A 19695-nucleotide genomic window follows, 5' to 3' on the forward strand; every position below is an offset into this window, starting at 1 on the left:
CTCTCCCTCTGTTTCCCCCACCTCTGGGTAATTAGCATTAGGCGAATCCTTGAGAAGAGTGAGCTCAGGTCTGGGATGCGGCTCACTTCATTCATTCATTCGACAACCGCTGGTGCTTGCTGAGGGCAGCTCGCTGCGTGCTTACTGAGGGCCAGGCACCCATCTGGTGCTGGGGACGTGGCAGGGAAGAAGACAGACAGAAGTCCTGCCTTGTGGAGCTATGGGAACAGTGCGGGCATAGTCTGTTCCTGGGCACATAGCTAGAAGGTGGCGAAGTTGAGACTTGGACCTCAGCAGTCTGGCTCCTGAGCCCATGCGCCCTGCTTTGCTGCGAGATTGTCTCGAGACCAGCCAAGACTGAGGGTCCCCGTGGCCCAGACCTCCCAGAGGGCCGCTAGCACTTGGCAGGGGTCTGGGCCCTGTCTCCCTGGGGACTTTGGGCAAGTGACTTTGGTGAGCTGCTGGAATGCGGACACTCTGATTCTGAAAACTGTCGTGTCCCCAGTGGGACGCTCCTGTCAGCTGGCAGCTCGGAGTGACCCAACCTTCCGTTCCTGGGAGGAACAGAGGGGACTGCCCAGGGCCACGCCCCTCTGGCCAGGTGCCTGCACGCTGGGGTGGGGCCCCGCAGAGCCACACTGGGCTCGGTGGCCAGACTGTCAAGTACTTTCTTTCCATTAGAAAAATCGCCTTCCCCCAAAAGAAAGGTCAAGCAAAGAGAAAGGGGGCTCATTTTCCTTTATTTTTTAATAAAATGCCACTTGCTGTCTGTGAAGCAGCTCTCTGTCAGCTGCAGCGCCTGGGGGCAGATTAATATTTCAGTCACTTGGGGATTATGGAGAAAGGCTCAGTGGACATGTTCCTGTCAGCAACTTCTTTTGCCCCTACTCTGCTTGGCCTCCCGAATCCTCTGCCCGCCCGACTCCAGCCTTTCCCCCGACGCCCACACCCCAACAGCTCCCACCGCCCCGGCCCAGCCCTGCCAGCCGGGGTGGGCCTCGTAGCCTTGCCCTGGACAGCTTGACGGGCGAGGTCACGTAGTTTGAACCACTCTGATTGGCTGTCAGCTTCCATAGCCCTGACCCAGCAGATGCCCCTCCTAGGCATGCTCAGTGGAAGGCAGGGCCGTCGCCCCGGCAACAGTGGGACAGGGACCTGCGGAGGGGGCGCAGCTCCCAGTCTAGATCTGCCACTTTCCCTCAGCGTTAACAGAGTCTTTAATAAAAGCCTAAGCGGCAGCCCCACAAATTGACTGTGACAGTTGGTGGAGAAAATGAAGGGCCCCCACCCCTGTCCCAACCCCCTCCCCAGCCTCTCGCCCTTCTCCTCCAGGAAGCCCTGAGCCTGGACAACTTTGACATAATTTTGCAATAATTATCACTTGAAGAATTGCCACACAGGGGTAAGCGTCACAAGCGATCCCGTCAGTGGGGAGAATCGCTGACCAGCCGTCAGGGCTCCCCAAGGGCCCCAGCCCACCCGGCCTTCTGCTCTTTCTCCCAGAGGTCCTGGTTTATGCCCATGTGAAGCCCTCAGCCCCTCTAACACCATCTTCCCTCCCCTCCCCTGTAGGAAATGGGCAGCAGGCCACCCCCACCAGGTTCCCCCCAGCCCCGGTGAAGCAGGAGCCGGGTGAGAATGCTGGCACCCCAGGTTCCCACGAGGCCTCCCAGGACCGCAGTTTAGACCTGACTGTGAAGGAGCCCAGGTGAGGCGAGGCAGCGGTCTCCCAGGTCTGCCCCCCTGCAGGAGGCTCAGGGTACTGCACCCTCCGAGCCAGACCCCAACAGGGGCCAGGGGCCAAGCCCTCCCGGAAGGGGTCGTCCCCCTGCCCCGGTAGATGTAGCAGGCGGGCTGGAGCCCCAGGGCCGGGCTGGGAGGGGTGAGGCTCTGGGCTCAGTCCTACGTATGTCTGAGCTAAAGCCCCTTGGTTTGTGTGTTCCAGTAATGAATCAAATGGCCACGCAGTCCCGGCAAATTCATCTCTTTTATCCTCGCTTATGAATAAGGTAAGAACCATCCATCACACGCCTCCCGTTCCCCCACCCAGAGAAATTAAAGCTGTGCTGGGGGGTGGGGGGATGTGTTTGTTTTTTAATGTTTTGCCTCTAATAAGATGAGTTTGTACCATTTAAATTTTGAGGCCATTTTTCATCGGATATAATTTCAGAGCCACTGCTTACAAATTAATTTAATGAACTGGCTGAAGAAATATATTCTAGCCTCTGACACCCTTTTTTTCCCTTCAGATGGAGGGCTCCAAAAGCTTTTCCAAAGCCCTCTAACTTCTTTCGCTTTTAGTTATTAATTTTATTTATTTATTTTATATATTTTGTTTGTTTAAAAGGGGGTGGGTGAGGGGGGACCAAAGTGGGAGCAAAGCATCAATTTCCACTTTTCGGGGTGAGTAATGGTCTCGGACGCCTTCCGCAGAGGTCGCTCCGGAATATTTATTTTAAATAATGCAGGGTCTTTGTAAATTATACATCATCTCAAATATATTTTCCTCCTTCACATGATAAATTTGACTACAGCAAGATTAATTTGGTTACTGTACACAAGTGACTGTTGCGGAGGGAGCTGGTCCTGGGCCAGACCCCATGGGGTTGGGGACCTGGCTGAGCCCTCGGCAGGGCAGGAGCCCGCCACTCCCCTCTGCCCCGGCACCCACCCCGTGCCTCTTTCTTCCCTCCTTTGCCTGCTTGCTCTCGTGCTCTCCTTCCCCAGTCTTGGGACACTGCTCGTGGCACCCCCAGTCCCTTCCTGTCAGAGTCCCACACCCGCTCCAGTCAAGCCTTCACAAGGGCTTCCCCTCCCGGCTCCCCTCCTCGCCCAGCAGCATTCAGCTGTCTCGCTCTCACCCCGCGAGCCTCCCTCCCTCCCTCTCTGCTCCTCCTTTGTGTGCCTTCTCTTGTTCTCAAGGAATTTGTAGGGGTTCCCCCCACCCCTCCTCCTCCTGTACTCCTTTTGAAAATCTGGCAGGAAAATAACCAGGGAGCCACAAAGTCTGGGGAAAGCTGGGCAGGAGTGTGTGCCCCGAGTCTCGGCCTCAGCTTGAGTGATGGCTCCTAGCAGCAAGGGGCTTGTGTGCGGGAGCCCTGGCATCTCCACAGGGCCGGAGCAGCGTCCATTCAGAGACGGCTCTTCCATAGCCAGAGCCACGCGGGCTGGGCCTCCTCTCCTGTGCTGCCTCTCCAGCACTGCCGCCGTGCTCTGTTCGGTTGTGAGAGGCCCGAGTGGCTCAGAGCTGCTGCTATTCCCAGGGTAGCCAGTCCTGTGTCCTGAGGTCTCCCAGCCCCAAGCACAGCCCCTGTCCTCCTCACAGATGTCTCAGGGCAACCCCAACCTCGGCAGCCTGTTGAACATCAAGACGGAAGCGGAGGGGAGCCCCGCCGTGGAGTCCTCGCCCTTCTTGGGCAAGGCCGCGAAGGCGCTGGTCCAGGAAAAGCTGTCGGAGCCCTGGAAGGTGTACCTTCGCAGGTGAGCGGCTCATCGGGAGAGCAAAGGGGAGGGAGGAGCCATGCCCGTCCGTCCTAGTGGCCAGCACCCGGCCCTACCACACATCCCGGCCTCGACAGAGCTCCAGGGTCTCCTCTAACCCGCTGGCTCCTCTGGCCAGGTTTGGTACCAAGGACTTCTGCGATGCCCAGTGTGACTTCCTTCACAAGGCCCACTTCCACTGCGTGGTGGAGGAGTGCGGCGCACTTTTCAGCACCCTGGACGGGGCCATCAAGCATGCCAAGTGAGTTGGGGTCCCTGGAGGGGGCCCATTTAAACCCAGCCCCATTTATCCCAACCTGGCTCTGGGCTGAGCGGGGCTGGACGCTTCACAGGCCTCTTGCTGCCTTCCATGAAAGACCCGTGTGTCGTTCCCACCAGACTTCAGAAGCTGAGCTGGCTTCTTCTCAGAAGGTGCTGTCTGACTGAAGGCAGGCTTCCCCATCCCCCATCTGCTCCGCCACCAGCCAGGTCTTCTGAGCTCACCCAGGCCCAGTGCAGCCATCAGCCCACCACAGATGCTCCCTGCAGAGCCAGCTGGAGACACCTAACTGTGACCCAGGCAGGGACCCTCAGTGAAGGCCTTTTCCAGCTAAAATACTGTATTTGTAGATTCTCTTTAACCTAAAAATAATGAAATTGATTTGTAAAATCCAAGGAGCTGAAATGTGGCAAGCCAAGCCACGTATTATAATTGAACCCAGAACTTGCGAACATTTAAATCAGATCTTCACTGCTCCCTAAACCCCGGATCGGGCTGTCTCACTGTGAGGCAGCCTTAGCTGCTAGTCTGCAAAGAACCGATTCTGAATACTGAGACCTATCTTTAAATTCCAGAGCAGGTTCCAGAAGGATGGGCTTTGCGATCCAGGGCCTGCTGTCCTCGAGAGCCCCCTTTGTGTAGGGAGGATAGGGACAGACACATCAGGAAGGTCACAAGTAGGATGGCATAGTTAGGGCTGAGCCAGGAGTCCAAGTTCAAGACTGGAGGACGCGATTTGCTTTCAGCCCTTCTCGCCTAGTGGGATCATGCCTAGCACTGGCGACGAGAAGGGGACACTGGGTCCCTAGGCTTCTGAGGCAGACAGGCAGGGCCCACCACCCCCAAGCATGCCCAGCGAGGAATGGCTGACCTGCTCAGGGCCTTCTCCACAGCCCACCTGAGACGCCCTCTCCTGCCTCTTGCAGCTTCCACTTCCGGACGGAGGGAGGAGCAGTGAAAGGAAACACAGAGGCTTCCTTCCCAGCCTCAGCTGCTGAGACCAAACCTTCTTTGGCCCCTGCATCCCCTCCGGCGCCTCCTGTCACCACAGCCACGGTTTCCTCTCTGGAGGGGCCCACTCCCGGCCCGGCCGCCGTGCCCTCTACCCCAACCCTGCTCGCCTGGAAGCAGCTGGCTTCCACCATACCCCAGATGCCTCAGATTCCAGCGTCAGTGCCTCACCTGCCCACTTCGCCCTTGGCAACGACTTCTCTAGAAAACGCCAAGCCCCAGGTCAAACCCGGATTCCTCCAGTTCCAGGAGAAGTGAGTCCCTCGATGAGCCGGGAGTCCTGTGTGTCCCCCGTGTGTCTCAGGAGTAGGTGCTAGCGAGGGCAGCCGAGGAGGCCCTGCTCCTCAGCCTGCAGTTAGCCCTGGCTGTCCTCAGGCTCTCTGGGACACGTTCATCAGGCGGTGTCCTAACCAAAGATGCTGCTGCTCTGACCTCGCTGCCCGTTCCTGGAGTAGGTGGCCAGGCTTGGTGGGGGGTGCGGAGATGGTGCTGGTAGTGTCCACTACTCCAGAGCACTAGTGGAAGCGCTGCAAGATCCCAACTTAGGCGGGCTGGGAATGGTGGTCCTCGCTCCTCGAGGAAGGCTGCATCTCCCTCCAGGCCTCCTTGTCGGTCTCTTCTGTGGCTGAGTCTCTGCAGGGCAAGCGAGGTCATGGATCGGGGGTGAAGGGAGTAGGTCCTCCTCCAGGCCCATACCCACCGGCACAGTGGTCTGAGCTCTTGGGTGGAAGGGACCTTCCTCACTGGACGGTGGTGGCTACTTGCGGCGAGAACGGTGACTCTGTATCATTATGTATGCGGCTTCCTGTTCTCAATAAAAGTAATAAATTGGATGTGAACATACACCACCTGAGTGGCAGCTGTCCTCCCTCTCTGAGCACCTGGGGCTGGGCCCATAGCATGGAAGGGGACCTGTGCTCCTCTCCATCCCTCTCCCAGCTTCCCTTCCTCCATTCGCCTCCCCAAAGTGGCAGCCCTTTTAGTTTCCCAGACGGGTCAGAGTTCCCACCCGGGGTCAGTCGAGGGGGTCAGCCGTGTTGTCAGCTGGGGCAGAGGCTGGACACAGCTTCCTCCCTGCCTGCCTGCAGCCTTGGAGTGGAGTTCTGCCACTCACACGGCAGGCCAGCCCTGAGGGCTCAGCCCAGCATTCTTCCCGCCCCTGCCAGCCCCGCTGCTCAGCTGGCTTATAAGGTTCTCTGAGTGGGCGGGTGCCCCAAGCCCCGAGCTGACCCTGAGAGCCCCAGCAGTTGTGAGCTTCAGCAGGACCTGACGCCAGGGACACATTCCCACTGGCCGAGTACCCATGGGTAGCAACGCTTTCTGGCGGGGCTGCCCACTCATCTGCACCCTGTCAGTCAGCTCCATCCAGGGCGGTGCCCGTGGCATGCCAGCCGGGCCCTCACTGGCATCCCGCCAGGGCTGGCAGCACCATCCCTCATTTCCATATCCAAGAAGTTATTGCAACCATCCTTATCTATAATCCTGGTGTGGCCATGGAAACTACATGTCCCAGCGTGCAATGCTCTGGGCAGCCTTCATACTGTAATCCCTTATGCACCATCAGACCTCCAAAAAAAAGGTAGCAGTGCATGCTGGGATCTGTAGTCTCCTTGGGCTGAAACATCCTGTTGAGCAGGAGGGCAGCCCAGGGGCCATTCCTCTTGATTGCAGCACCAGGGACTGGGAGCAGAACCCCAACACAAGTAAATGTCAGCACGTCGGCGGGCGGGGCACCGGGAATGCCAATGACCTGGGCTATGGTTTCATTCCAGCGATCCTTGCCTCGCGACGGACTGCAAGTATGCCAACAAGTTCCACTTCCACTGTCTCTTTGGGAACTGCAAGTACGTCTGCAAAACCTCAGGCAAGGCCGAGTCCCACTGCCTGGACCACATCAACCCCAACAACAACTTGGTGAACGTGCGAGACCAGTTTGCTTACTACTCCCTGCAGTGTCTCTGTCCCAACCAGGTCAGCGTGGGGGCAGGGGCAGGGGGGTGCAGGGGACAGGGAGGTATAGGACCCAGTACTAGCTCCTCCTGGCAGAAATTCCATTTCTCATGTCCTTTTTGAACCGGCCTCCTCCAGACTCTGGAAGGACGCTTTCTGCCCCTGGGCCCTAGAGGCCCCTGGGCAGGGGTTCAGATTGGTACTCAGTTGGTGAAGTCTATCATTTCGTCCTAACCCTCAGTGGTGACTATATGCTGAGCAGACACTGTGCTCTTGGCATCATTCTGCCTCCTGGAACTAGCTATGCTCCCTTTCCCCAGAGGCCTAGATTTTAAAATAGGCCCATTGGATAGATAAAGAGATTGAACTATCCATGCCCCAGACAGGAAGGCAGATCAGATTCCATAAAGGCCCGCTCCCTTCATGGTGAGCACGTTGAAGTGTATGAGCCTAGATCTGTTACAGAGAAGAGTGTGAGGCTCGATTAGTGATGTCTGCCTTGGTTGGGGCATACAGAGAAGAGAGCTAGGATAGATTAGTGATGCCTGCACTGGATGTGGGACTAGAGAGGGATGGCAGCAATACCGGGTAGGATGTTTTCGTCAAATGACAAAAGGGGCGTGCTGCTTTTTAACATGCGAAAGATACCCGATTCCGTTTTCTGATCCTGAGCACAGAACACATGTACAAGGGGCCCACCTCATCCCGGAGGCCTGGGGCAGGTGGAAGCTCACAGAAGTCACCTGCCTGGTCCTGACCCCCTTGTCCCTCCCTGCAGCACTGCGAGTTCCGGATGCGCGGGCACTACCACTGTCTCCGGGCCGGCTGCTACTTTGTGACCAACATCACCACCAAGCTGCCATGGCACATAAAGAAGCATGAGAAGGCGGAGCGGCGGGCAGCCAACGGATTCAAGTACTTCACCAAGCGCGAGGAGTGCGGCCGACTAGGTACCGACAGTCAGGGCCGGGGGCGGGGACTTGTAGCAGGTAGCAGGGCTGTGGCTTTAGCCCCTGAGGCTCTTGTGACCTGAGTCATCTCTCTTGGCATCTACCTCCTGCCCCTGCACATCAGGCTCCATGTGTTGTCGAAAATGTCACAGAGATCACAGGCCAGGCATTGTCAAACTGGGAAAACAGCCAAAACCCAAGAGCCCACAAAAAGGGGTATGGGAGACTCGGAGCACTGCACCCACCCCAGAGAAAATGCCTGGGCCCTCGCTGGGCGGCCAGGCCTGGACCTGGTTCTCTTTCCTTTTCAAGCAGGCTTTCCGGTGAGTGTTAGGGCCTCCGGAAGTTCCCCGTCTGGGAATCTCTTTCCGTAACTTTAGCTACGGGGGTTTTGGACATTCATTCACTCATTTAGCAAACAGCTGTGTGCCGAGTTCTGCGCTATTGCAGGAGGTCACGGGGGTGGCAGTGGCGGCAACTAAGGTTTTTTTGGTGACTTCTGTGGCAAGCACTGTGCTCAGTGCTGAGGACCTGGTGGGAGAAACAAGTACATTGTAGGCTCAGCCCAAAGCTCTGTCACTTGGGGTGACCCATTAGAAGGTGGGCATGGAGCTGGGAAGAGAAGGCCGCAGATGGCCCCAAGCTTGGCAGCAGATGCCTGAATTAACTCTGCTGCTGAGAGCTGGGCCCCCGGCAGGGAAGCTGCCCCCCAAGTCCCAGAACAGAGCCTCTCCGAGCTCGCTCTGGGGATGCCTATGGAGAGGGGGCTCTAGGACCAGCAGGCAGAGGGCAGAGCCGACCCTCCTGCCTCAGGATGGAGACGCTTCTTCACAGGCCTGCAGATGTGGGGCAGGAATATGCCCAAGAATGGACCAGAGACCAGAGGGCAGGTGGGAGCCGGGCAAGCTGGGCCGAGAAACGTGCGCTGCAGGCAAGCCCTGTTGTGGTGGCCATGGCAGCAGGGTCTTGGGGGAGCAGAGGTGGGGCCACCGCCTACTGCAGACTGGCCTTTCCTTAGGGGAAGGGTGAGATACTCCAAGTCAACTGCCAGAAAAGAAAGGAAACAAACCTTTCCTTCAAGTATTAATTCAAAAAGAATTCATGGCTTGGGAGAGGGCTGGTTACCATGGCAACAGATGTCAACACTCGGTGGCCTATGCTGTTCCTGGGCTCAGTTTACAGGTGTCAGAGTATTCTGTAGTTGCTGTTATTTACTCAACTTTGGGTGTTTTTGGTGGTACCGGGGGCCAAACAAAGCTGGGGGATGATATAAGACACCTGGCCAGCTCAGGTGCCATGGCAACGGACAGGCCTTCACCTGCCCTTTGCTGATACTGTTTCAATCCTGCCTGTTCTGTTTGTTCTCAGTCCAGAGCAGAGTAGAGGTGGGAGGGGGCAGGGCAGAGGGCCAGCAGGCCTGCGGCCACCCGAACAAGGTCTGAGGGCAGGCAGCACCCCAGGCTCTCCAGAGGAGATGTGGCGACAGGTGGCTTGCTGGGAAGTGGTTGACGCCGTGGACAGATCATTAGGGTACCTTGCCCTGGATCCCCTGGAGCTTTCAGTGTTTAGGGTCGGGGATAGGGGCCAGCCTGCCATTGTCACATGCCTCTCTGTTAGGCCAGAGGGGAGGCCCAAGCTTTGGGCAGCCAGGTGGCCTAGGACTTCCTGCGGGTGGGGTGGGATACAAGTCCTCCTCATAGGAATGCCATCACAAGGGAAGTGCCCTTTCCCCAGCTGCCATCTGCCTGGTCGGCCACATTTCCCCCTGCCCAGAACAGTGCCCTGAGTTCTGGCCGGCTTGGGGAAGCTCACGCCGAGTGGACTGTGTCCACAGGCTGCAAGTACAACCAAGTGAACAGCCACTTCCACTGCATCCGGGAGGGCTGCCAGTTCTCCTTCCTCCTCAAGCACCAGATGACCTCCCACGCCCGGAAGCACATGCGGAGGATGCTGGGGAAGAACTTCGATCGTGTGCCCCCCTCCCAGGTGAGAGCCCAGCCCCGCCAGGCCATGCCCTCTCCAACCCAGTGGGGCAAGGGGGCATCACCCATGTCCCACTCTTCCAGGTGGTGGGCCATGCCACCCACCCAAAGTGACATTCTGCCCCCTGTGGGCAGTGCGGCCCCCAGCCCAGCTTCCTCAGGGACCCCTGCTTCTTTTCAGGGTCCCCCGAGCCTGATGGACACTGAGACAGACGAGTACATGGATTACACTGGCTGCAGCCCGGGCGCTGTGTCCTCTGAGTCGTCCACCATGGACCGAAGCTGCTCCAGCACCCCTGTGGGGAACGAGAGCACCGCAGCAGGTGAGCTGCAGCCAGGGGCCAGGGGACAGTGCGTGAGCGGCAGGCCAGGAAGGGACAGTGGGGGCCTGGGACCTTCTAGCCTGGGTCGGGCCCCTCCTCCCAAGGCCCAGCACTGCTGAGTCCCTCTTAGGACAGGAGGTTCACGGTCAGTTGTCCTCAAAGGAAGACAGGCCAGCGTGCAGCAGGCCCAGCTGGTCGGGGACATGGGTCATTGAAGTCACCTCCTGCCATCCTGCCCTCCTCCCCAGCATTCTGCCCTTGGTTTCAGCTTCCAGGAGAGGACCCAGGCTTGTCCTCCCTGAAAGCGACAGAATAAAGCAGCACAGGCCCCAGCCAGAGGAGCCCGCGCGTGAGAGGGGCTTAGGCAGGCGGCCCGCCCTCCCCAGCCCTGGCACCTCTTCTGGCCCTTCTGCCATTGCCCCAGCATGGTCCTTGGGCCCCAGAGCAGGGTCCCACCCGGGCTGGGCTCCACTGCAGGCCCCCGCCGAGCCCTCCACGACCTCCCCCTGCACGGCCTCCCCCTCCCATTCTCGCTCTCCTGCCACCTCCTCCCCGCTCTTCTTCGTGGCACCTCTGCCTCATCTGTCCACGTGTTTTCATGTCATACTTGCTTCTGCCATTGGGTTTCTCATTTTTTGGTTCTTTTTTTGTTTTCTTCTTTTTTTTTTTTTTTTTTTCCTTTTCTCCACCCTCTCCAGGCTGCCCGGCTCCTCCTCCTCCTCCTCTTCCTCCTCCTGCTGCCGCTGGTGACGAGGCTGCCTGCGTGGCTCCGCAGCCCCCACTGACCCCATCCTTCTCACCGGCTGTGCTCCGGGCGCCCCTCCCCTCTCTCCCATGCCTCTTTTCTCCGCCCTGTCTCTCATACTCACTGCTCAGTGCCACTCTCGGAGCCACCCGGGGCCTGGCCCACCCCATCAGCAGCCCGCCCAGCTTCCCGCCCGCCACTGCCACTCCAACTCCAGTAAAAAGTGACGTCCCCCTAGTTCAGGATGCTGCAGGTAACTCGCACACGCCTTCTCACCAGTGCTTACTGTCCTAGGCGACCCTCAAAGCCGTGGTCCAGGACCTGACCCTTTTCCGTGGCCTGCCGGGCCAAGGACAAGGCCCCCCAGTGTCCCTCACAGCCCAGCACCCTCGAGACCAGAGAGCCTGGTCTGTTTCCAGGTCTGCTCCTCTCAGCTCCTGCTCAGCACTGGGCAGGCCAGAATGTCTCCGCCAGGGTTCCCTGGGGTTTACCCCCTCTCGGCACCTGGCCAGAGCCCCAAAATGGGGGTGCCTGCCCCAGCCCTGGGTTCCTGTGGCCTCTGCTCTCGGGGTTTCACTGGGACCGACACAAAGGATGGGCGGAGGCTGTTCTTGGGAGGGTTGCTGCTGCCCGGGACTCGCTCAGCTTGCAGAGTCCTGACAGCAGCCTGAACCCTCACTCCTGGAGCCAGGCAGGAAAGGGACGCTCTGTGGCCCAGGGCCTGAGAAGTGCTCAGTGGCCAAGGCGCCTCCCGGCCTGCCCTCTGCGCGGATGGGACCTGCCCTCCTGTCCCGCGGTGTCCCTCCTTACACGTCAGCCGGCTTTGCCTCTCCATCCCCTGGTCCTTGCCTCACATTCTGCCTGGGGTGCCAGGCACGGTGCTAGGCCCAGGGCCATGGCAGAGAGCAGGGGAGGGGGTCCCCCCCTGGTGGAATTCAGACCATGGAAAGCTGTCAGTGGCATTAACCAGACATAGCTCTGTGACCTTAGACCTGAAGCAGCCACTCCTCACCCACCTGTATCTCTGGGCCCCAGACCCTCCTTTGTCCCCTGCCGGGGACCCCCACCCCATTGCAGCCCTTGGTTTTTCTTCACCTGCTAAAGGTGGGTGACTGGGTTTGTTCCCCAAATGGACAGCACAGCAGGGTGCTACCATGGAGGCCGGTATTCTAGGCAGGTTTGGGGGTGCTGAGCTGGTCAGCCTCATGGGAAGGGCTGGAGGACGCCTACTCCCGCTCTGGGTAGGGTTAGGCCTGAGGGCTTCTCTGTTGTTTTCAGGGCGTGGGGCAGAGAGTGCCAGGACCACCGCCCCTCCCCCAGCTGACCGCAGCCCTAGGGGCTGGTCTCCCCTCATCCTGTAGGGGCTACAGTGGCTCCCAGAAAGGGGAGTGACAAAAGCACAACCACACAGTTGACCAGGCGGCCCTGCCAATGCGGGAACGTCCTGAGTCCAGAGAAGCAGCCGAGGCCAGGATGGGGGGGCACAGATAGGTCCCCACCCACTACCTGAGCCCCTGTGCCAGTCTCAGCCTCGCAGCGGAGCTGCCGTCCTCGCCTATGGGGACAGAAAACCCCTACAAGACCTTAAGGAGCCTTCTGGTACCAAGGAGAAGATGGTGCTCCCCAGGGCAGGGAGTTACAGCACCAAACAGCCCCAGGGCGTTTGGCATCCCCACTGCACGAGCAGGCTGGTCCCCGTGCAGACGGGTGGGCCACCAGGGAAACTGGTTAGTGGGCGGGAAAAGGAGTCGGCCTGTCCCTCATTACAGGCTGGCATGTGATGGCATCCTGGCCCGCGTCCAACTTGGGTAATTACACTCTGCCGACCTAGATTCCCCCTTCAGCTTCAATTAGCGCCAGGACGTGTCCTCACTTCCCACCCAAACTGGTCAGGAAGCAGCCACCACATCCCCCAGAGCTGCTCGCTCTGCCACCCCGGCAGACGGCTGTGCGGTCATCCCACAGACATGCATGATGCGAGGGGAAGCCTGGGGCTCCCGGGCTATTCTGGGGGGAGGAGGTAGGTAGTAGGAGAGACCCCCCCAGAGGCACAGGAAGATGAGTTATCCCTGAATACTGCCCTCTGACCAGATTTGGGGACCCTGTGTGGGTGGGGTCCTGGGAATGGTGCCCACAGGGCCACTAACCTCCCCTGCCCCTCCCCAGGGAACACCATATCCCTGCCGACAGCCTCGGGCGCCAAAAAGCGCTTCTGGATCATCGAGGACATGTCACCGTTTGGGAAGCGGCGCAAGACGGCCTCCTCCCGCAAGATGCTGGACGAGGGCATGATGCTGGAGGGCTTCCGGCGCTTCGACCTCTACGAGGACTGCAAGGACGCGGCCTGCCAGTTCTCGCTCAAGGTCACCCACTACCACTGCACGCGTGAGAACTGCGGCTACAAGTTCTGCGGGCGCACGCACATGTACAAGCACGCGCAGCACCACGACCGCGTGGACAACCTCGTGCTGGACGACTTCAAGCGCTTCAAGGCCTCGCTCAGCTGCCACTTCGCCGACTGCCCCTTCTCGGGCACGAGCACGCACTTCCACTGCCTCCGCTGCCGCTTCCGCTGCACGGACAGCACCAAGGTCACGGCGCACCGCAAGCACCACGGCAAGCAGGACGTGATCAGCGCGGCCGGCTTCTGCCAGTTCAGCTCGAGCGCCGACTGCGCCGTGCCCGACTGCAAGTACAAGCTCAAGTGCTCGCACTTCCACTGCACCTACCCCGGCTGCCGCCACACGGTCGTGGGCATGTCGCAGATGGACTCGCACAAGCGCAAGCACGAGAAGCAGGAGCGCGGTGAGCCCGGCGCCGAGGGCCCCGGCCCCGGCCCGGCTGGCGGCCCGGACGGCTCCCTGTCGCTGGGCGCCGAGCCCGGTGGCTCCCTGCTCTTCCTGCCGACGGCGGCCGCCGGCCTGGGCCTGGGGCTGGCCGATGCGGGCGACCCCGGCCTGCCCGATGGCCCCGGGCCCCGCGACGGCCCCGCGGCACCCGCGCCGGGCCCCGCAGCCGGGGAGTCGTCGCAGGAGGACGAAGAGGAGGAGCTGGAGCTGAACGAGGAGGAGGCGGACGAGGACGAGGACGAGGATGAGGACGACGAAGAGGATGATGACGACGAGGACGAGGACGACGACGAGGACCTGCGCACCGACTCGGAGGAGTCGCTGCCCGAGCCGGGGCCGGGGCCGGGGCCGGGGCCGCGGAGCCCCGAGCTGGCAGCCCTTGGCGCCCCCGCGCCCTCCGCGCCCTCCGCCGCGTCGCCCTAGTCGCGGGGCGCTGCAGCGGCCCCGCCGCGCTCGCCCTTGGTGTTACTGTCGTTGCTGTTCATTTTGTAAGACACGGTATTTATACGTCAAGCTTCCCTCTGTACAAAGCTAGATGTTCGTTGTGGTGCCGGCGTCGGGAGGCGCTCCGGGCCCCGGGCCCCCGCCGCCCCGCCGGTGCTTCCGGACCCCGAGTCCGTCTCAGGGCAGAGGCGGGGCCCCTCTGGTGCTCCGGGCCACCCCGCGCCCGCGCAGCCCCGCGGCTGGAAGGACAGAGGCTGCCGAGTGCCCCTTTCTAGCCGCAGTTCGGGATCTTCTCTTCAGGGAAACAGAAGGTGCTTTTGTCCGGGGTGGGTGCGGGGAGCAGGGGTCCCCGAGGGTGAGGCACGCGCAGCCCCCGGGCAGCTGCCCCAAGCGCCCCTCCCTGCGGCAGACCCCTGGCCCCACACCCACACCGGTGGGATTCCGCATTGCTCAGGACGGGGGCAGGCGCTGGGGGTCACCGCAACCCCCACCCCTAACCACCAGAGGCAGCCGGCACCTGCAGCATTTGGCAGGGCCTCCCATTTGCGCGGGCTTAGGCCCGCCCTCCTCGCCCTGGGGGGTTGGGGGCCCGCAGGGGAAACCTCATGGAATTGGCAGAGTCGCGCCCTCCGCGGTCACTCTGCCCCACCGCAGGGTCTGGCCCTGGTATCTGCTCCCCAGGGCTGGGGCCGGGAAGGGGCGCCCCTGGGCCTGCTCGGTGACTGCCAGGCGCCAGCCTTGCCCAGTGAAGGGAGGCTGTGTTCCTTCACAAACGGAAAAGTAGCCCGTTCTGGGGCGCTGGGCTCCACAGGGCTCTTGGCCACCCGGGTGATGGGAACAGGAAGGATGCGACTGTTTGGGGCTTTAATATTCCAAATGGAAAAAATACAAGAAAGTTGTACAGTATTTTTCCTGTCAAGGTTATTATTCTACACAGAACAAAAAAGCAAAAAGCATGTGGGCAGTGGGAGCGCAGACCCACCTCGGGACCGGCCCTGAGGCTGGAGACGCCGGTGCAATTGCTCAGTGGGGTTTTGTTTAGCGTTTATTTTAGAGGCCTTACCAGTGTGAGGCCGCTGTCTTTACACTAGCACTGATGCGAGCTGCGTGATTCCAACTTTTAACTTGAATTTTGTAGAGACGAAAGGACTATTACTGTTCATACAAGTTCGTAGTTAATTTAACATTTGAGTTTTTCTCTATTGGTTATGCGTGTGGCTTTATAGGGCTTTTTTTCCCCGTTTGTTTTACTATTTTGTTTGGGATGTTTCTTCGCTGGTGCAACCCACCCGGATTTGGTTCCCTTTTCAAAACATCCCCCCTTCCTGGAGATGATGTCACCGAGCCCAGAGCGGGGGAGCCCTACCTGACAGGCACATGCCAGGCCAGTGGTTCTGAGGGTGCCAGGGATCCCGAGTGGGCAGCCCGAGATCCCTCCTGTTCACCTTCTCTCCACTCCAGGCCACCAGCCTGGAACCCTGAGACTCAGCAACAGGGAGCAAGCAAGGGCCAACCTGGGGGAGGGTCTGTCACCCGGAGCCACCTCCCCACAGGTCTCCAAGGGGAACCCTACCCAACTGGGGGAGCAGTGGTTTCCTTTCTTTTCTTTTTTCTTTTTTTTTTTTTCGTCCTCTCGGCCGCCCACAGCCAGAAAGCCAGGACCACCTGAACTGGAGAGGGAGCAGGGCGGGAGGAGTGTGGTCAGACGGAGTGTACCTGATTCAACAGGAAACGTATCGTTTTCTAAAACAGCCCCCACCAGAGCCTCCTGAACTGTGTGGGCATTCGCCCAGACTTTGTGCCCAACCACAGAACCGGGGAGTCTGTGCAAGGAGTTTTGTAAAGGAAAAAAAACAAAAACATTTTTCTCAATGGGAAGCAAAATCAAAAAAAAAAAAAAAAAAAAAGACGCCGACAGTGCGAAGTCTAGCCTTTTGTAACCTTCATATTGCACACTAGGACTATAAGCCATTGCTAGCTCATTTTGAATTTTAATGTGTAATTTTTGTTTTATTTTCTTTCTGTGGGGAAAACAATGCTTGATCCACCAATGCTCTTTTTAATGTTTTATAACTATGTATGTGTATATATATAAATATAAAATAATATGTATGCACATATGTGTGTATATATCTATATGTATATACATATATAGATATATAGAGATATATAGAGAGGTTTTGAGACAAAAAATGCAGAACGTGAGAACCGAACTGAACAGCGTGTGCTCTGATTACTTGAATCTGGTCTCCTCGGCACCTGGTTATTAAGAACTGAATATTTTTCCACTTGAATTTAGTGCTATTAGAAATTTAATATATGTGTTTTATTTATTTGATTTTTTTTTGCATGACTGATGCAAGGTTTGACATTTTCACTCAATAAAAACTGGAAAAAAATCTGTCAAGTTATCTTTTATTTTTAAAAGCCCCAGTCAGTGATGACCCAGCTGTGCAGGCGGCACCACCACAGCCAGCTCCGAGTGCCAGGCAGGGAGGGGCGGAGGGAGTCAGTGACCTGTCAACCCTGGCAGGGAGCGGGGAAAACCAATTTCGCCCCTGGGATTGGGCTGAGTTCTCCCAGGGGCCTGGGGACAGACGGTGGAAGGTTTGGGCCCCATTCAGCTGAAGGGCGGCCTCATCCCCTAGCCCTGCCTGAAGGCCCCACATGAGACTCACTCAGCAGCCACCTGTGGGCAGAGCAACTGGCATGGAAGCTTCAAGCCTCTAGCGAAGACTCTATGGCTCCCCAGGCCCCCACACTGGTCAGCCCCTTCCCCTCAAAGCCAGGGCTACTAGGCAGGCGCTTGGCAGGGTCAGCCCTCTGCCTCCTCCCTCGGCTCCTTCCTCCTTCCTGCAGGGACCTGCCCGGGCTGGGAACGGCGCGTACCCGGATCCTATCCGGATGCTGGCTCGGCTCCTGCCTGGAGCACGTGGGGCAGAGCCAGAGGGGGCCTATTCCTGGGTCTGTAGCCACCAGCCCCAGGCCTGAGCTGCCAGCCTTGGTGGCACCATGGCGGAGAGCACTCCCACCAGGCTCTGCCCAGAGTGAGGCCTCACGCCTCGTTGGCCCTGACACTTCTAAATGATGCACCGCTTCTCATTAAACCTCATCATCCACACCATTTTGCCAGCCTCGCCCTGAGCTGACCTTCCGGGTGGCCAGACGTGCCAGGGCCTCGGAGAGGGGACGTATCTGGGACCCACAGAGTTCTTCCACTTGGAGAAGCGTATCGCTGGGTGTCCCACCCCTGCAATGAGCACGCCACCTTCCTGAGAAAGGAAGCAGGAGCTGGGAAGGTGAAGTCCCACCGGGCCCAGCCGGGTGCCCCAGCGCTCCTCCCCTGGCCAGGCACCCCTTCCAGCGCCCTGCTCGCTGTCATCACCACCGAAGCTCGTTTAGGCCCAGCCCAGCACACAGGGCCCTTCCCTTTCTTCTTTCCTCCTGGAACGTAGCCCACAGGCTATTTACATAAATATGTTTGTAACAGACGCGAAAATATATACTTTCTTCTGTCTTATTAAAATGTTCAAGTCGGAACTCGCCTATTGTTTGTGGATATCTCGATTCTGTTAAATAAAACAGTGACTAATTTATGGGATAAAACACAAGTTCAACAAATTAAAACCATTATTGGAGCTTCACAGGCCCTGGTGGGCCAAGCAGCCCTCCCCTGGGGCCTGAGAGGAGGCAGGAGCCAAGCCCGCACCTCAGCCGGGTGAGTGGGTGGTGCGACCACAGGGCTCCCTCTGGGCCTTGCAGTGGGGGCAGCAGATCAGAGACTTTGGAGGGCAGCTCCCGGGGGCGCCGACTTCAGCTGCCTCTCAGGGACTCCTGAGGCCCATGGGAGGATGGGAACTCAGGGCAGACCCCGCAAAACTGCCCCCAGGTCTTCTGGGTCCAGGTGGACCTCAGCAGACCCACACGCCGTAGACAGGCAGGGCCAGCTTCCAAGCAAGACTCAGGACGAGGCAGGGCCCTGTCCGCAGCCCAGAGAAGGGGGCCCTGGGCCTCAGGCACTCCTGAGAAAAGCCTCAGGGGGAAAAGGGCCTGTGACACAAGACGCTGCACCCAGGTCAGCCTCAGACGAGGTGCCCACCACACCCACCAGGAGCGGCACCCCACCCCAGGGGTGCGGAGTGGGTGCAGGCCCCACGACACTCCCTGTGGCTTGTTAGACTCAGTGGGAAATGCAGTAAAACATGCTTTCGTTCTGGGATTTAATTAGCTGTGGCGATGTGATGCTCCTACTCTCAAACTGGGGCAAATTCAAGACTTTTGTAATGTCTTACCAAGAGCCAGAACCAGCTGCGCAGGCTCAAGCTAGCTCAGCGGCCTGCCTACCTCCCACAGACCTGGCTGGGCTTGGGTGCTGCCAACAGCTGAGTCATCCACGGGAGCCAGGCCTCGGCATCCACAAGCGGCCTGCCCCAGCCCACCTGGACAGGGCCGTGTAGCTATACGCCAGTCATGCTGGGCAAAGGCAGCTTATCCATCTACCTTCACAAGGTGGCCGTGGCCCGAAAGGTAGCTTTGGCTTAAGGTCAGGGCACAGGGGTTGATGGATGACATGCTACTGTCCCAAGGCCCAGGTTGGGCCTCCAGGAAGCAGGGTGAACAGCGGGACCCCTCAGATGGGCTGGAGTCCGGAGGACCTTGCCAGGAATGTACAGAGGCCAGGCTCGTGCTGCTCAGGCTGGAGGAGCCGCCCCACCCTCTGGGGCAGGCCAGACAGGAAGCAACTTCCAGGAGGCCCAGAGCCAGCATGGGGGGCAGACAGTGGCAGATGGTGGCTGGAGTGGCCTGACCCAGCTACTTCTCCTGCGTGCCCCACACCCCACTGAGGGGAGACCCCTGGCCTTGGGAGGCATTTTTCTACCAGAGAACCCTGAGGCCCTGTCCTGACTCCCCAGCCCATTGGCCCTGCCCAGAGCCTGAGGCCTGGCAGCCACATGGGGGTCTCTGAGGCATCCGGGGCCTGCTGAGGCCTTGGGGACAGCTCTCCCAGGGCTTCTCGGGTGGGGATGCGAAAGGCTTGCACATGAGTTTCCAAGGTGTACTTAAAACGTGGCCCTGTCACTACAAAGAGCCTCCTGGGACTCAGCAGGGAGCAGGGAAAGGCTACGGGCATTCTTCTCATGAAATGATAATAAAATCTTTCTGGAAGAGCATGAACTTGAAGTGCTCGGTGAAAGTACACTTTAGGGCTTATGATTCAGGTGCGAGGTCCCAACAGTGCTGGGGGAGAGAGCAGCAATGCACCCCAGAGCTGAGGGCTGGAGCACGGGGGTGAAGGGACCGTGGAGGGCAGGACACAACGCAGACCCGCACGTCAGCTCAAGGGCCGGCACATCGGAACAGTACCCTGGAGGTGTCTGCCCGGTCGCTGCTCCTGGCAGGGGGTGGCCATCGGTGATCCTGGGGTGGGAAACACCTGTGCAGGGGAAGCAGCAGGGGTCAAAGAGGAGGCTGGGGCAGGGAGGGGCCACCAGGACTCGGGTCTACCCCCCAGGTGAGCTCTTCACCTGAAGCTGGTCACCCTGCTTGTAGGGTCTCACTTGTCGAGAGCCTCTGTCCCTCTTCTCCTGGTGCCTCAGCAGAAGCGATTTTAAACCAGCCCAGAAACTACAGATTAAGTAAACTCCTGAGGGTCAGAAGTCTCCTGCCTGCAGGGCTGGGGC

At 59.1% G+C, this 19695-nt stretch overlaps 1 protein-coding gene across 3 annotated transcripts in view; it reads left to right on the forward strand.

Moving 5' to 3' along the window:
• Positions 1 to 15921, forward strand: part of CASZ1 (castor zinc finger 1) — a 148374-nt gene extending 132453 nt beyond the window's left edge. For 2 of the 3 annotated variants that reach the window (XM_039842250.1, XM_039842249.1), the window contains 10 exons: positions 1573 to 1708; positions 1946 to 2009; positions 3326 to 3480; positions 3620 to 3742; positions 4687 to 5025; positions 6544 to 6742; positions 7500 to 7671; positions 9506 to 9657; positions 9835 to 9976; positions 12888 to 15921. In XM_039842250.1, coding sequence (XP_039698184.1) covers positions 1573 to 1708; positions 1946 to 2009; positions 3326 to 3480; positions 3620 to 3742; positions 4687 to 5025; positions 6544 to 6742; positions 7500 to 7671; positions 9506 to 9657; positions 9835 to 9976; positions 12888 to 13993 — 2588 coding nt within the window. In that variant the 3' untranslated portion in view covers positions 13994 to 15921. Of the gene's footprint in view, positions 1 to 1572; positions 1709 to 1945; positions 2010 to 3325; positions 3481 to 3619; positions 3743 to 4686; positions 5606 to 6543; positions 6743 to 7499; positions 7672 to 9505; positions 9658 to 9834; positions 9977 to 12887 lie in introns of those variants that run through there. The other variant, XM_039842251.1, reaches the window with a different exon arrangement.
• Positions 15922 to 19695: the final 3774 nt, after the last annotated feature.

This window comes from Pteropus medius, unplaced genomic scaffold (assembly GCF_902729225.1).
Source record: "Pteropus medius unplaced genomic scaffold, Ma_sr-lr_union100, whole genome shotgun sequence".
NCBI lineage: Eukaryota > Metazoa > Chordata > Mammalia > Chiroptera > Pteropodidae > Pteropus > Pteropus medius.